This window comes from Cinclus cinclus, chromosome 14 (genome assembly GCF_963662255.1).
Source record: "Cinclus cinclus chromosome 14, bCinCin1.1, whole genome shotgun sequence".
Taxonomy (NCBI): Eukaryota; Metazoa; Chordata; class Aves; order Passeriformes; family Cinclidae; genus Cinclus; species Cinclus cinclus.
Window position 1 is genome coordinate 14,203,792 of NC_085059.1, and position 17,782 is coordinate 14,221,573.

Here is a 17,782-nt window from a genome sequence, read left to right on the forward strand (position 1 = left end):
GCTCTGAAGTGGAAATAAAACCCATCCCTAACCCCCTCACCATCCAGATTGTGATTAATAATTCTTCCCCTTGAAAGCAGCACACACTGACGAGCAGCCGAGCAGTGCCAGATGGTCCAAGCACACACAGAGCTAGAACAAGGAAACGACTGCACAAAAACTCAGAGATAAAAGGAAGACCAAAGATGCATCTCAGGCTTTTAATCAAAGAACCTACTGACAAATTAAATACACGGTATTTAACCCATTAACAAGCATTGGGGCTCCACAAGCTGAGCAACAATACCATATAGAAAATTAAGAACCTGTTGATCTGCAAGACACTTCACCTTTTGCACGGGGATGCCACAAATGGACACCAGAACCAGGTTCCACTCTGTGGGTCTCTTTCAAGAAATGCAGGCAGTGGAGCACAGGGTCTCCATGGGCATTGAGGAAAGCAATGCAGTGATTCAACTTTCTGCCTTGACTCTGCTGGAACATCCAACAGCTTCCAGCTGGTGGCTGCATCCCTTCCAGCAATGGGGCTCAGATAGCAACAGCTGGCAAGACACTGTGGCCAGTAAGAGAGGTGGCTGGTCTCTCACTAGCATGGTGTTAACACTGCTTTTAAACCAATTACCAGACCATGCCTTTGCTCTTCTTACAATAGTAAAGTTTCAATAATGGAGTATCATGATGCAGGTGTGTGCAGGCAGGTTTGCAGGGATCAAGAAAACACCTCTACATTAACAAATAGCCATTGTTTGGCTTGAAAATACATCATGGTCCAAACCAGTCCTACTGACAGACCATTTGTAATCTGATATGCAAATGTAAACAACTGTTTGCAACTATAAAACAACTCCCGAGGTTTATATTCAAATGAAAAATGAAATTTAAATTGAAACTATTAACAGCAAACATGTATGTGGGATTTTAGGACCTACACAATTTGGAACAAAATAGTTAGAAAAATAAATAAAAATTGTATAAAATGTATACAAATATAAATTTGTAACACAATCATTTAGAAAATGCAGAGTTTGCACTCATAGTTTGCAGTAACAGTTTCTGTTACTGCTTTCCCCCACTTACCCACTGTTTCAAAACAGCGTCTCTGCTCTGTGGAAAAACAAACATTTTCAAGAAGAAATTCATTCACTACTGTTACCAAACCGTAGATTCAAAGCAACTATAATAAAAAACTTTGCTGTTTTCCTCCAAAGCTAAAATATTCTTGCTTTTTAGAATTTCAGGAAAGCACAGGGGAAAAGAGCCTTGCACTAGCTGAAAGGAAAGTTAACACTGCTGTTGCTTGCTCTTCAAATGAAAAGTTATTTTTACCTAAAAAGTCCAAGCAGCCCCAAGCACTGCTTATGGAGTTCAAAAAACACAAAACAAGAAAATAAATTTAAAAAAGAGAAGAAAATAGTAGTAACAAAATGGTTATGGAAAATTATTACCCAGCACAGGTTTTAGCTACAAACCAAGTCTGGGCAGACCAGGCACCTCATTCAAACCAACCACCAGCTTACCACAGGTGCAGTGCCCACCTCCTGCAGAGTGTAACACATGCTTGGCTAAAGCATAAACATCCAAGAAGCACGAGTTTCCCTGCTCATCCCTGCACTGGCACACACCAGGGGCAGAATCTGGTCCAGAAAGCCGCATCCTCCTCTCACCCTGTCTACAAAAGGCAGAAGTGCTCTGTGTCCTCTGCCCTACCAGTTCACCAAGCAGCAGTGCCTGCCCTGCTCAGCTCCCCCAGCACTGCTGTGTCTCACTGACCACACAAGACCTGTGGCTGCAAGGAGGAGTCAGGACAAGCAGGAGTCCTGCTCTGGCTTTAGGGCAGGGGGAGGATCAGCTTTTAAAGGGAACGGTGGGTAATGCAGTGATTAAGCACATTATACAATGCAGAACTCACCATACACAGAGTCAGCTAAAGAAACAGCCCTTTAGCTCAGGCAGTGGCTTTTGCTGTGAAGGTGCCCAATGATGACTGAGTGCAGCACCAGCTCTGGGGCACTGACAGGTTCTCCTTTAAACCAGCACTGAGCTCATGAGCAACACAGCGGTGTAGGGAAGTGTTTGGTGGCAACCATGAAAATCAGTGCAGAGAAGGACCAAGCCATTTGTTTCTCATTCTCCAGCTGGGCTCACACCACCATAAATGCAGAGACAATTCCAGTGCCCCTTCTGCAAGCACCAAGATAACAGCACCACACAGCACTGCTGCTCTGGCTAGCCCACGAGGAGCATCTCACACAGCTGAGAACAGTCAGAAACAGATGGAATACATTTTTAATCCCCAGACCACCTCACATGTGGCTCTCCTGTTGCAAGAAATTATAGAAATGTAAATATTTAAAGGATATGCAGCTCTCTAGCAGCTCTGGGCTTACCCATCACTTTCACTTGATGATGTCTTTCAGCCTCATGAAACCACTGCATCACCATCATCATGGACAACAGGAAAAATCAAAGTCACTTTTTCATCAGAAAACATTCTAAACTGAAAACACTTATTGTGTTTTTTTCTACTTGAGCTTATTTTAGTGGTGCCTACCAGATGCTATTTTGTGTATTGTTATTAAACACAGAGTTTGAATCCCATGGTACAAAACAACAAACACTACATGCTACCCATATTTTTGAATTCTCACTTTCAGAATCCATTTCCTAAACAGAGATACGGGTTGCAGAACACTTTCAGTGTGTCAGGACAGAATATTAAGGTCTTTCTGTGAACAACTTTCTCCCTCTTTGAGCCTGGCAGGACCCGCTGGATCCTCGCCATCCTCTGTTTTTCTCAGCAGGTTGGACAACACGAACACAGCTTGTAAATAAACAAACCCCAACAGGATGACACTTCACAGAAAAACACACCAGTAAAAGTGAAACTGCAAAAACCTCGTGGGCGTGCACATACATTTTCATAAGGCAAACCTCCCCACACTCCTGTGGGCGGCTGCACACCCTCACATGTGAGAGCTCTGGGGGGGCTCTGGAGGCAAAGTCTGACTTCCCAACAAACTGTGCCCTTCCACAGGGCTCTTACAGCGAGACACGGGGTCAGCCTGCAGTGAAAACAAGGTTTATGTCACCCTTGTCCTAAAAGCAAATATTTTGTTCTCTCTCTCCTCCCAGGAGACTGAGAGGCTAAATCCATTAAGGATTGTGAGATCAGTGGATATTAGGAGGAAGAAAAAATGAACTTTAACGAAACCTTCTGAAAATGTTTTTCTTTATAAGCAAGTGTTGACTAAATGTAAACACAAACAAATGATTAATCTACCTCAGTTTCACACACCCCCAAAGCTGAATGAATTGACAGAAGGATGTGAAAAGTAAAATGAGTGCATTCTGAATACTTTCATCAGAGCAGATCACAAAAATTTTACAGTATTCATATGAGAACTGGAAACTTGTTTTATAGACCAATATCAGCTTTATTAGAATTTTGTTATATTTAGCAACATTTGGTAATATTAAATTCCAGCTGTAAGCTGTTCAGAGCAATCATTTTGGAGAGACTTGTAGATCTTGAATTTAGCACAGAAGCTAAAATGAACTCATCAGTTGAGAATTGAATTAATTTTATTTTTACATTAGCTGTTGATACAGGCAAATCAGTGATATTTTAAAAAGTACAAATAATTAAGTCCTTCACCCTTAATCAATGCGTATCTGAATGGAAGTAACTTGTTCCAGTAAGTTGCCTCATAACCACAACAGAAACCCATTCAGAATAAAAAAAAATACATTTAGCCTAAGGTATGAAACTGAATCCCACTGAAATCAATTTGATTTAAGTACCTGCTCAAAGCTGAGCCTGCACTGAAATATTTCCTCACAAGCTGCCTAATGAGAAAGGCAGGGACAAATACAGAAACAGAGCTTCTTCACATACTATTATTATGTTCCTGTACTCCAGGAAGATAATAATAGTTAGGCAACAGTTTATTACAGTTTGGTGAGGTGTGTGGGAGAGGGAGATGACAGCTCAGTGCCAGGAACCTGTAGTGGAGCTGGCCCAGGTGGCAGCTCTGCTCCAACTCCAGGCCACCCCACCAATTCTTTTACCTCTGTACAAGAGGATTTGTGTTCCTGGTGAAACAAAGTGGTGCTGCAGCAACTACAGATTTGATATCATGAAGAAACAATAATGAGAAACTATTTAAGGAGTGTTCAATAATTCTGGAAGCAATTTAGAGCACCTGGAAAAAGGAGATATTTAATTAAAAGAAAAATCCTTTGAAGATGCAATGTACTTCCCAAAGCACACAAAAATTCAAAAAAGCACACGGCAAAGGTAGCCCACACAGCTTTGCTGTGGTCCTGATATGCATATGCCTCACCACGCATCATTAGTTACATAAGCACATCCCCATCAAAAAACTGAGCAAAATTACTGATATTAAGAAAAAAGCAATTAAATTCATTTTGTAATAATTTTATTTCCAGGCAAAATAAAACTGACTACCCCAGAAGCATTGGGAGGTTTGACTTTTTTACCTTACACCATTATGTGGCCCAGCTAAGGCCACCTACTGAGGAAGTCCATGGCAGAAAACTCCATCAGCTCTGGAGAAAAAGAGGCTATTCCCTGCATTTCCCATCAAGTACATTTAAGAGCATTGTTCATTAGCCTTCACCTGATCATTCACATGAAGAAACCTTTAGATTTTTCCCCAAAATTACTGCAAGGATCTCATTTGCCTTTGCTAGCAAAGAACTGCCTCATCAGCTGTAATGCAGATGGCTGGGAAGGGTGACACCCCATGGTCTAAGACCACCTTCTCTGGAGACTTGTTTTTCCCATGAGTGCATAACCTTGCTTTTGAATCAAAAGCTGATTTGCAACTGAATTCTCAATATTTCTCTTCCCAGAAATCCCCATGAATCTGCAATGTGGAATTCAGAAAAAAACCCAAGACAGGAGAGAAAGACAGATGTATTTATCATGCACAGATGATGTATGAAGGAGACAAAAATATTGTCATCAGACAATACTGACTTACTGACTGCAAAATAAGGGAGCAGTAATTAATCAGCAAGAGTGCAGGCTGAGAGGAAATATTGATTGGATTTGGGGAAACTTCAGTTTCCTGAAGAAACTGTTCCCCTGCAGAGGTAACCAGGAAAGTTTTTGTAAATTAAAATGGCAACTGGCCGGCCAGCAGCCAATCTGAGCCATTTCAGGCAATCCAGAAACACATACACCAGATGCACGTTGGTTTCTAAAGAGTAATTTAAATACATTAGTAAATCAATGGCATTGACAGTTTGATGGATTATGATGGAGGAGTCTTCCTCTGAAATATCATCTCTGAAACCTGCAAAGCTCTGGCAACTGAGTTGTTACAACTTTATCATCTCTTTAACTTTCACCTTTTCAAAAAACTTCTAAAGTGGGATTGTTTCAGCTTAAATTTACGTGGATTTCTCTCCTGCTGAATTCGTCCCTAACTTTTCAGGGGTCCTGAATGTCAGTGTTGTCCTTTTGCATTGTGGAGGGCCAAGAGATGCCAGTGAGAGGACTGAGAACCAGCTCTGCTCTAGTGAGGTTTGGGTCTGTCAGAAAGAAGCTGGCTACCACTACTGAGTAGAGCAGCAAATTATTTCTGTCTTTTCATCTGACCGGCATGCACTTACAGCCAGGGATATGTTAAAACTCCTCAATATTAAAAAAAAAAATAAAATATGGAGTTTAGTTTGTCCCAGGAAATACATCACTGAGTCACATTAAATGATCACATCATTCAGCACCAAGGCACATCTGCAGGTCTCACCTCCAGCAATCCCAAGTATTGCCATGGGAAGGGGTCCCTAGTCTCCAGCAGAGGCTGTGGGTTTATCCACCCTGCCAACCCAGAGCTATTCATGATGGCACTTGAGTCAGACTGAGTTTGGCCATTCCAAGGGATTTAACTGGCACTTACAGAAACAACAACTTTCTGGTTTAAGCACATTTGGGGAGTTACCTTACTGTCTTCATCAGTAATAAACTGTTCTTGGCTAAAGTCATCTTTCATCTGCACAGTAAATAAAACTGTCACTAAAGCAGTTTCTGTTTCTCATCAATCAATTAATACAACAAAACTCAGAGCACAGTACTTAAACAATTTTTAGAGAAAAGTCAAACCTTAAGGAAGTTTTAGTATAATCATTTCCTTTCAGCTGATCAACATAACAGACACAGTAATTTAGCTGGAGAAATGTGATAGTAAAGCATACAAGCCTGATAATCAGATTGCCTTCAGAGGAAAAAATCAAGCTAGCTTTCCAGTCCTCATCATAACTATTAATGAAATATTTACCATCTCTTCAGTTAACATCCAAAGAACATTTAAGCAAAAACCCAGCAGTTTCAAGAAAATACAACCCACTCTACCTTATCTATTTAATTCCAGTTCAATTATGTAGGTAGTTTTACTGCTATCAAGGAGCATTTCTCATGTTTGTACGAGGGAATTAAACTGAAAATATTAAAATATGTTCAACATGCTGCTTATTTTTATCTAGAGGAATATAAATTATTGTATGTATGCAAGCACTAAAAGCAGTTGCCAGAGAAAATAAGATTTATTCTCATCACACCTGAAATATTTCAGCTGCTACATGAAAATATTTCTCTTTCTGAAACAATTAGCTTTATTTGTAGGGAGCTCACATAGACTTTCACACTACTAGTCTTCTGAAGATTATTACTTGCCTAAAATACGATGTTTAAATTTTTTCCAGTACATTAACAAATAGCATTGTTTGAGGGGGAAAGACCCGGCAGAAATATTACACCCCATACTCTGTGATTCTTCCAAACCCCAGATAATCCCACACCAGTCAAAACAAATTATTCAGGTTGCCAAAACAAGTAGTTACATTTCCCAATCTTCTGATAACGTTCTACGTAAATGCAGAAGCAAATCTGGCACAGTCTGGAATCAGGGCAGGGCAGATGTCTCCCAGCACATTCCACTTTTCAAAACCCAGCATGTCAGCAGAGCCTTCGTAACACAAGATGCACACCTTGATCTCTGCAGGGCTTAGGAGGTTGTAGGGTTTGTTTGTTTACAGTTTTTAGACAGATGGAATCTTGATTTTTCTTATTATAATATAAAAGATGCATGGAAAATGCTAGAAAACCCTGCTGTCAGGTCCATCTCACCACATCTGTTGACATAATTTAGAATTTATTTCCATGGTGTAGAAAACGCAATTTTTAATTTTTTTTTTTTTTTTCTAATCTGCAACCCCAAGCAGTCAATGGATCTTCCACTAGTCCTGTCTGTCTTTTGGGGAGTTCAGCTGCCTCCAGCCTCAGGGATCTTTGTCCCACTGCCTTGCAACCCCATGTTGGAGCTCTGTGCCTGGGCAGCTCTGGGGGATGCACATTGACTTGAAGCATTGAGTTCTTCAACAAACCAGCCTCCAAAATGACTGCATTTAGTAGTGAATCCCAAACCCTTGTGCCTTGTGAGAGCCAGAGTGGCCACTGCCCACTGCAGACCCAAGACCCTGAAATGGTGACTGGCCCTCTCAGCTCCAAGTTCATGGAGTTTTCAACTCCTCCACCTCTTGTTTTGCTGAGGAGAGAACAGCTTGTCCTATTTCTTGTGAAAAGAGTGCCAAAGATAGGAATATTTATACGGAATTTTTATCTATCTATCCAAACCAAAACATTCAAAAATCATGAGTCACAATCCCCTCCCAAATCATGGGATTAAATTAACATATCATGGGATTTTAAAAGATGCTGTTTTAAAAATTATGGAATATATAAACTGTCACGCATTACCTTAAAATATTTACACAGCCAGAAACTACAAATTTTTATCAACAGTTGAAAGAACCAGAAGCTCACCTACAGAAAAAAAAAATCATCACATATTCATAAGATTCCTGGAGGCTGGACCTTTAAAAATAGTCCAACTGTAACAATTCATCACATGTAAATTTATGGGATTTGGCAACAATGCAGTTGTCTCCAGGGATGTTGGAAAGAGGAGGAGTGCTTTTGGTTAACCTTTTTTTTCTTTTTTTTTTTTTTTTAATAGATACAGCATGCTGAAAGTGCCCTGCTAAGTATTTCCTAACTCAGCCCATCAATCAGTTTAGAGCACTACAAAAACACACAACACAGTGTGCTTATCAGTGCCCAATCACTAAATATTTCGGAGCTTGCTAACCAAAACTCAATGCATTCTGGAAGAAGACCAAGTGGAAAATAAAATTACAATTTCTGAAAGTACATCCTGTCCATGCTTTTTGCCTAGAGCAATCAGAAGTGGGAAGCCAGGTTTAATAAAAAGTAGAGAACAAACCATTTTCAAGTAGTTGTTCACCTTTCTTTTGTTAAAGGCAAAGACAATTTCATGGAAAAAAATCCCCTTTACAGTACAGTTTTTATTTTTACTGATTTTTGGTAACAGTGGCTTTTTTTTCCCAAAGCAAAAACTAATTTTTAATCAAGTTCACAAATCAAAAGGTGATAGGGTAGAAGAGAAGAGGATTGCTACCCTTAGCATTTTTTCCTCAGTTTAAAAATTTGAAATATCCTAACTATTCCTACCTGTCCCCAACACCTGCTGTACCAGACAAGGTCACTGCTACTTCTCAGCCCAGCCTGCATGAGTTCAGCCTCCCTTTTGCTTTTCAATCCCACTGTGCTGGCTGGTGGCTGTGATTACTTTGTGCCTTTTTACCACAGTTTACAAACTCCAGCCCTGGCACAGGTGAGGTGACAGACACCAAGTCTGGTGGCATCAGACACGGTGTGTGGCTTTGCTGCCAGGTACAGGATGCATCTCAGCCACTGCTGTCGGAGCCTCCCCAAGCAAGGTACCAGGTGCCAGTAACTGGAGCTGATCTACAGTTTGTGCTTTTCTGTGTACCAGACTCCTACTCCTGAGGAATATTTACCATCCAGAACCAAAAATACTGCCATAAGGTGTGAACAACATCAAGTCTCTTTTGTTTAGGAGGAAACACAGTCAGCGTTTTTTGGGGTTTTTTTATTTTTTTATTGCTGTTCTCCAACACGCAATAATTTTATAAACATTCACTAACAGAGCAACTTCCACCATACCTAGCATCCAATCCTTCTGGGACTGTGGCACTCAGACTCCTGCATCAGCCAGATCTGCTCCACAATGAGTACAAAGGCAACAAGAAGAACTCAGCAGACCACTGTGTCAGTCACAAAGTTCACAGGTAATTTCCAAAGTGGAGTTGGTTGAATGCTATTGCTTGTTTTCTTTTTAATCCTTGTTCCAACCTGAACAGTGAGACATTGATATTGTTCACGTGGCCCTAATTTCAGTGCCTCATCCCTGTGGCTCTCTGTTCCTTCCTTCCTATACTTACAATCCCATTGTACTGAAATAAGATAATACTAGACATAACTCTGCAGTTTGGTACGCACATTTGGAACAAAAATGTAGCTATTTTGTTGTTTCCACTCAAATGACCCAGTTAATTTCAGTGTTAACATCAGCTGTCAAAACATCCCCTTAGAAGATTTGCATCCCTTATTTATTCAGAAAAAAAAAAAGGTGCAATAACCAAGCAGTTATCAGAGAAACAGAAAACACTACACAGAATGGATGTTTATGTTTAATTCTTGTTATTCCATCACTGTCTATCACATACTTAGTACATTATATTCCACACTTGGCAACACATAAATAGATCAAGACAGTTTGCGTTCATACTGGAGATACCATTATTTTCCTTTTGGGACCAATACAGCTCAGTGAAGCCCATGTACCATGTCAGCCTCAGTGTTCTGGTTGCAGCCTTCCAACACAGCCTTTGCAAAGCCAGCACTGCCACTGTCCCTGCAGCCACAGCCACCTCTGCACTGCTGTGTCACCCACCATTCCCTTCTTCTGCTCTGACCCAGGGCTCGGGGGGACACATGACTTTATCTTGGCCATCTCTGGAGCCAAGGAAACTCTTCAAGGCAAAGACAGTGCCACCATCCAAGAGATGGTTTTGGCTGCTGCCATGTTTGCTTAGTCCATAGAAAATGTTCAACTCATTCCCTAGCTTTCCCTCCCTGGAAGAACACATTTCCACTTTGAATGACAGAAAAGCCCAAGGTAGCAGACCCCACTGGCTACGTGCCTCCTGCTACACCGCATCCCACAGCCAGCCTTACCCGTGTACACAGTATCCACGTTCCCAATAGGAAGCTGCTTGCTGGCAGCTGCTCTGCGATACACCACGTGTGTTCTGCCTCTTCCCTCTTCCTCCTCCTGGGCCCCCTTCTCCAGAGGTTCGATGAAGAACTCGTCCTTGTCCGTGCGAATCATGCCAGCCTGCAGCACAGGGCAGAGATTGAACACTTTGCATTACTGCACATGCAGCAGGAGCTGCAAATAAACAGTTCCAATATGCTTAAACACACTTTAGTGCTCTCTAGAGAGCAATTGGGATGCAGAGAGGAAACCAGGTGAATTCTTTATTAGAGCGCAACAAAGCATCATTTTCCCGACTTGACAAGAAAGGGCAAAAGGTACAATTCTGAACCAAAATGACTTCTCCTTGAGCCACACAAGCCAAGTATAGGTCTAAGAATCTGTCTAGGAAATCACCCTCTCCATTAAAAAACAGCTACAGTAGAAGTTACTATGACCTTAGCTATCCATCAGGCCCAGAGCACTCCGGTGTTTACTATTTCTGCTAAATAAAGGATCAGATTAGTGCCATAAGCTGGTTCTGATGTGCAGTTCAACAGTCAAAAGTTGTAGAGTCAGCCTTTCTGTTCAGAAGCAAGATAGAAAAATACTGCATCTTATATTCAGGCAGCTAAGCTTTGTGATTATTTCCTCTGTGACACAAAGAGCTCAGCCAACAAAATAATCTTTCAAGAATTAGCCACTAGTTTGAATGTCAGTAGTGCATTGTTAAAAAAAAACCAAAAACAAACAAACAAACAAAAAAAAAACCCACTTATTCAGACTGGACAAAATACCCTGGTATGAAAATATAATAGAAATTTGCACTTCTACAAAGCACTTCAAAAGGGAACATCATCCAAGCAATTCTCACTGTGTTCAGGAGAAACCCTCATAAAGACTGAAAACTTTAAAAATAAAAGGACTTTTTGTCATCTCTATTCAGGTGAAACAACTTGGACACCTGGATCACCTGGGCTTGTCTCCTCTTGCAGTCCTGCCCAACTGCAGGAGGTCACAGCAGCCAAAAGCTACTTGCAGAGGTGGTTGGCTTGAATCATTTTTTTCTGCATGTTTGCACATCCTTGCACATCACTTCAGCTAGTGAACTCTCAGCTTGCAGACAAAGTCTTACTATTAACATGAATGAAATTGTTCAGAAGCTCCTTCATCACATTCTTTCCCACTCTGCCCAGAGATGATCCTGGAGACACTGCAGTTTCAAACTTGCACTGTGACACTCTCCATCTTGCTATCTGAGCTTCTGGGAGCCTAAATCCCTTGCTCAGTGAAGCCTTACCTCAAGCTTCCAGGGAAACCAGTTTGGCTTCTCTGAACCCAGTATCCTCACTTGAAATAAGTACATCTAAACACACTTATCATATTCCAGCACTAAAGTTCTCATACAGCACATATTTTTCTTCTACAAGCGGCAAACTACATTCCTACTGCTATAAATACAGTATGTTCACTGGTTCCCTCCTTGGAAAAATGTCAGGTTCATTTGTCATGTCTTAACTTACATTAGGCAAGATTTCCCAGAATTCATATATATAATGTATACAAAAACAGATTGGAGAGGAAGAATTGAAGAAGCAAAATTATATCAAAGCAATTTAAGCTGATGCCATCCTGCCTGTATAGAGGAAACTGAATTTGAAATCATGTCCTGTTTCTTCTTAACTAATTTAGATTCTACATCAGACAGAAAAGGTGAGACCAGCTCAGCAGCTCAAGGAAGTCAAGACAACCAAGAAAATAAATGCTGAACCCAAAGAGACAGCAACTGATCTTTTACTGTAACGCGAAATACATGAAAAATTCAGCCTTGATGTTACTCTCCTTCAAATGTTATTATAATTACATTACACACACCCTTCTTCTGGATATTAAATATTATATTGAGAAATTTGAAAATCTTTTTATGATAAATGCACAACTAAACATCAAGAAGGAACAAGTATTTCAAGTTCAACAAGTTCAACATCACAGGGTACGATGCACATGCCACACGTACACCCAGGAGAAATACCCTGAGAGCTTGATTGTCACGGGAAAAATATATATTATTTTGGTTTTTGCAAGTAGAAAAAAGCATCATGGTTGTCCACCTCTTCCTATGTATTTTTGGATACATTCAGCCTAATATTAACTAAGCAGCTAATACCAGACCTTAGTTTGGAATGTAGACCATAATTCAGGATACAGGGGGAAATGCTGCTGTACACTGTGTACAGCAGGAAGCACTGATGGGAGTTTGGAGGAATGTAGATCTTCTAAGCAAATTAACAGAGAAGCAACTTCTGCAATCAGTAGTTGAACTGACTGGACAGGGAAACAACTGTTATAGGTGAACTTTAGCTTTCAGAGTATGGTGGCCTTTTGGAAATGAAAACAGTTGGTCAGAGTGAATTCTCCTCTCTGAGATGACGGCAACACCCTGGGACAGGCTGTAAGACTGTACAGAAAGAGATAATTGTATGCTGGATCCCAAGACATAAAACAGTGCTTAAACTCTGACGTTTCCTGCAGATCATTGTGCCTGCTATTGGCCCTTTTTTGTGCAGGACGATTCATGTGCCACTGGAAGCTGCCAAAGAGCAGGACAACGTCAGGTGCTCTGATTCCATACTCTGCTTCTTGGATGGACATGAGACCACTCTGTACATCCCCATGGCAGCATCACCTCTACTTCTGTAGGGCTGTAGAAAGGAAAGAATTTTACCTTCAGACACAGAATGATAGAATCTCCTGAGTTGGAAGGGCCTCCAAGGACTATCAAAGCCCAACTCCTGGCCCTGCACGGCTGAATATTCTTTTTCTCATTTTAATATTGGGCTACACTGGAATTGCTCTTTTCTTTTAGTGCTGAGAAACACATCAGTTATTTTTGATCAGAATTATTAGGAAAGAATGTGTGTTTGAACTGTAAAATAATTTTATATTTGTATACATTGCGTGTCGTACACAGTCTTTGATTCAGCCAACATATTGTTATGTAATAAAATAAAATAAGAAAGAATGGCTGATTCAGACTTTAAGAAGAAAATTCATTTGGATGGCAAGGCAGAGTTCCTACAGCAATCCACAGTTTAAGTCATCTGCCTAATAATATAACCACAGCTATAAATGATTCACTTAGAAATATGTGGGGCTCCTGAAAGTCTCCACCACACATTTCCTTACTGCTTTGAGTAAGACATTTAACTTCTTCACTTCCATTTCTCCACCTCTGAACCAGCATAACAACAGTCTTGCAGGATAATTACAAGGCCTGATTTTTGGTTTTTATTTGGTCAGATGCTTTGAACAGGAAAAGCTCAGGATGAATCGCCTAATGCATTTTTTTCTGATACTACTCAGAACACCTTCAAAAAGCCACCAAGAAAGGGAGATTGCTTTCAGTCATCAACTCAACCCCGGTGTTATGCACAGCCAAGCAAGGAATAGGGTAGCAAACAAGGCAGCAGGGGTTTGCCCACATCCTTCACCTTCCATCAGTCCTGTTCTTATCCACGGTTGCCATCAGCCCTGGGCCAGCCTGCCATGCCAAGACCACTGTCAGACACCCAGCAAGTTGGTGATGCCAACAGAGAGCATTCAAGTTCCTGCAAATTCCTGGAGATTGCCTCTGGATGACTAACACAGAAATGCTGTATTGCTTGAGCACAGCCTTCCCTTCAACTGGAAAGGCTTCAGAAAATCCTTGGACTGTCATCACTGGACATTTTCTCCACAAGATATGAAAACAGATTTAAGCCTTTCGATTACCTGGTCCCCCAAAAGTTCTGAACAGAATCACAGCAGGTGCTTTCACAAACTAAGAGCTTAAAAGTACCTGCTACCTATAGGGTTCTTCTATCCTGAACTGCACACCACCCATCCCAGTAATGTTGTACTTCCAGGCATTATGGATTAGCAGTGATCACCACTACCACCCTATAGCCACATACACACTGTGCAATCCCTAATCAGGCACAGGATTGTACATCTCCATGGAAAGGAAGTCCAATTCTGGAAAATATTGCTAAACTCTTATCTCTTCCTCTCCTCTTCTTGGACTTTTAACCTGAAACTAAGCTGAATATGGGAATATTGATGATGGCAACTGCAATTGTGTCCTGTGACTAATGAAAATACAAATTAGTAGAAAAAGTGTTTGCCTTTGAAATGCATCATATTGTAGCAAAGAGCCTACAATTTCCCACTACTTCCCAAAGCAGGACATCCCCAGGCCTTCCTTCCAAGGGCTTTTATAACCCAGCTGCAAATTAGTCAAGTCAAGCACTGCTTGGCACTCATTAATATGCATTAAAGACTAGAGCAGAAAACACTTAATCAAAAGGAAACGGCAGTTCAGAGAATCAAAACCTCTGCTAAGGTTAGCAAGGCGCTTATTTAGAAGTGAAAGCCACACAGAAAAAAAATCACAAGGAAGACTGAGAATAACTGTCCTGTCTAATTATGACATGAATTACACTGATAAACCAAAAATCAGTCCATTTGTGGACCACATAGAGTTGGGGTATAGAGTTCCACTAATCTCTTTTGAGGGTAACAGATCCTGTGCGTCCCTGGAGAACTCCTCCCAAGGCATTCAAGGAACACAGGATCTACAGATATTGGCAATGGCCAGTCACATGGGCTTCCTGCCCAGGTTAATGGCACTAATCCCATCCCACACGATGGAGATCTCCTCTCCAGCCCAGGAGACCTGCCAGAGCTTTGCCACCATACCACAGAGCTCAGCTGAACAGCAGGTTTCTTCTCCAGTCTCAACATCCCAGCCCCTCCTGCATTTCCAAAGACATTCTTCAGAAGCCTAATTTGACAGAAAAACTGCCTGGCATATTGAGATCCACAGAAAACTCCAGGTATTGGAGCGTTGGCTCCTGTGGATAATTAAATGTTTCTCTGGCTCTGCACTTGGTGAGTGACTTAATTGTCTCCTCATTGCATTCACATCACAGCTCCTTGCTCTGGGCTGTAATGAAGCAACCCATCCAGGGGCTGCTGCAGGACTCCAGAGCCTCAGCCCATCCAGCAACCACAAGTTTAATTAATGTTCATTTTCTTCCTCGTTAGAACAGATTTTCAAAGTCTCTCATTGCCATATAAAGGCAAATTTACATCCCAATCTCTGAGCACAATACAGATAGGAAGATAAAATTAAATGTAAACAAACCTGAAATTAGTATTTTTTTAAAAAATCCGTGCAACTGATTAATTAATTAAATCAGTAACCTAGAAACTCTTAGAAATAGCATTTCTCTAAATAGAGAAAGATCTAATATTTTTGAGTATTTGATTCTGAAAGAGGTAACTAGCAAATTACATACCTGTGCATGAACAAATCCTAAATACAGTCTTGAAATACAGGCTATTTTCTTGACACAAAAGCGACAAACAAATTTCTGATATTTACCCTCAGTGCCTGGGTTATGAGCTTGCCCTCCCTGCAACACCAGTGAACACTCCAGATGGGAACTGGCAATATGGGATTCTCCCAACAAACAATTCACAGAGAATCTGAGAAAGACTTGCATTTAAACTTAAGAGTTGCCAAAAATACTCCGTAGATTACTTGAAAGGGAAAATATTTCTATTTTCAGGACAAGATATTGGACAAAATCTTATTCCATGTTTATATCAACGTGCTTTTACCTAAATACACAACTGCTCTACATTTGACCAAAGTGGCACTAGCAGAGCAGAGAATTTGCAAGCAAATCCCACATGTTACTTTCATGATCCTTCTCTAGGTCTTAGAGCCACAGGAACATGCTTTCTCCAGACAGCAACAGATGTGTCCTCCCAACATGAAAGCCAAGCACAGAAATACTTTGCTCGATCACAACAGAATGAATCTGATGCACCAGGAGCTCCATGACTGGTGCAAGTTCACCCAAGAAGTCTGTGGCAGAGCTATGGATATGGCACATACCTTCCAAACTCATCCTTGCCCATGTGAATCTCTCAATATTTTCCCTTGTGCAATGTGTTCATTCCCAATCATGCAGTACACTGATTCAGGAACAGATGAGTTTGGAATTTTACTTCCATCCAGCTTAATTCATGTAGATAACAATGCAAAAAAAAAAAAAAAAAAAAAAAAACCAAAACAACCTAAACCCTTCCAATTTGCATTAATTCTTTGAGAACATGCCTCCAACTACTGGAGCATTGCAGAGGAAGAGTTGTGCAGTGCTTCAAATTCATCTTCCTGTACAGGAAGGTAAGGCAGGCACTGAAGGAATTGTGGCAAATATTTGGAACATACTGGCACTTATTGTGCTGCATGCTGCTGCTGCATTCAATCTACACTGATCTATTCAGGCCTAGACTGGATGGGGAAGGAAGTTTCCAACTGATTATACATATTTTTGTTATTTTTAGTATTTTTCAGCTTTTTTTTTTCAAGCTTGCAGTTAAGTCATGTTATTTTCACATATCCTCAGAAAAAATAAGGGGGAAAATAATTATGGATATACATAAGAATTACACAAATAGACTGACAGAGAGAGAGCCTTCTGGGCTATGGAAGCTGTGTGCCTCTTAGGGCCCCCATTTATCCTCTGCATGGGGGTAAAATCACATTTTTACTGTGCTTTGAGATCTACTAATGAATAGCACCATACAGGAACTATTGCTACTAAGAGCTCTTTCATGACAGGCTGCTTTCTACAGTCCTTGTTGCTCAAGGGAGGATGGGTATCCATCCATTCATGCATCTACAGACTTCCATTGCTACCAAAAATAAAATTTTGTCCCCAGAGCCCAGCTTAGTCACTTCACAATTGCAGGTGTGATTGATAACAGCAGGGGGACAAATCTGAGCCAATATAACCTGAAGTTAAGAGAGCTGCATTAGTTTATAACAGATGGGAATCCAGACCCAAATCTTGCAGTTTTATGGTATAATTCATTGTAGAAACTCAAAAGGGTTTTCTGTGGTTTTTAAAAGATACAATAGTGAGACAGACTGTGTCTCATTCTCAGGGAACCATCGAGAAAACAGACACAATTAAAATGATTTCACAAAGCAATGCCAGCAGCTTTCAAGACAAGGGTCCTGGCCAAAGGGCCTGGCTTTCACCAGCGAGCAATGCTAAAAACATTGCTTTCAACTTCTCTCCCTTTACAAGAAAATTACCAAATTCTCACCTCTGTCACGCAGCTCCTGCCCAGGGCCAGAAGCAGCAGCAGACCAGGGCACAACCCCAAGAACTCCCTCCAGTAAATCACCTGCCTCTGTCCCCCACATCCTGCCCTGTCCTAGCAGCCATGCACCTACGAATCCTCAGACATCCCAAGAGACAAATCTCATTTTCAAGTTTAGATAATATACAAACCCAAAGCTTTCTGCATTTGCCACAGATGCTCCTCTTGCAGAGCACAGCCTGCAGAAGTACAAAGAGGCTCTGAAGCAGGCAAATTCAGTGCAGATCTCCCTGCAGCTGCTGTACAGGGAAGAGCCTGGCAGCTCTGCCAGGTTGGCTTCCACCTTTTGGATACCTCCACCAGCAGGAACCTCATCTCCAGCGAGCCCAGCTGAGGAAGTGTTACAATTGTGTCACTTTTCAGAGACAAGCAGCTCCTTTAACTAAAATAATGCA

General features: G+C 41.1%; 1 protein-coding gene across 1 annotated transcript in view; it reads right to left on the minus strand.

Moving 5' to 3' along the window:
* ADAMTS2 (ADAM metallopeptidase with thrombospondin type 1 motif 2) overlaps window positions 1-17,782 on the minus strand; it is a 168,290-nt gene that overhangs the window by 95,694 nt on the left and 54,814 nt on the right. Inside the window, exon 3 of the mRNA XM_062501880.1 lies at window positions 10,148-10,307. Coding sequence (XP_062357864.1) covers window positions 10,148-10,307 — 160 coding nt within the window. The remainder of the gene's footprint in view (window positions 1-10,147; window positions 10,308-17,782) is intronic.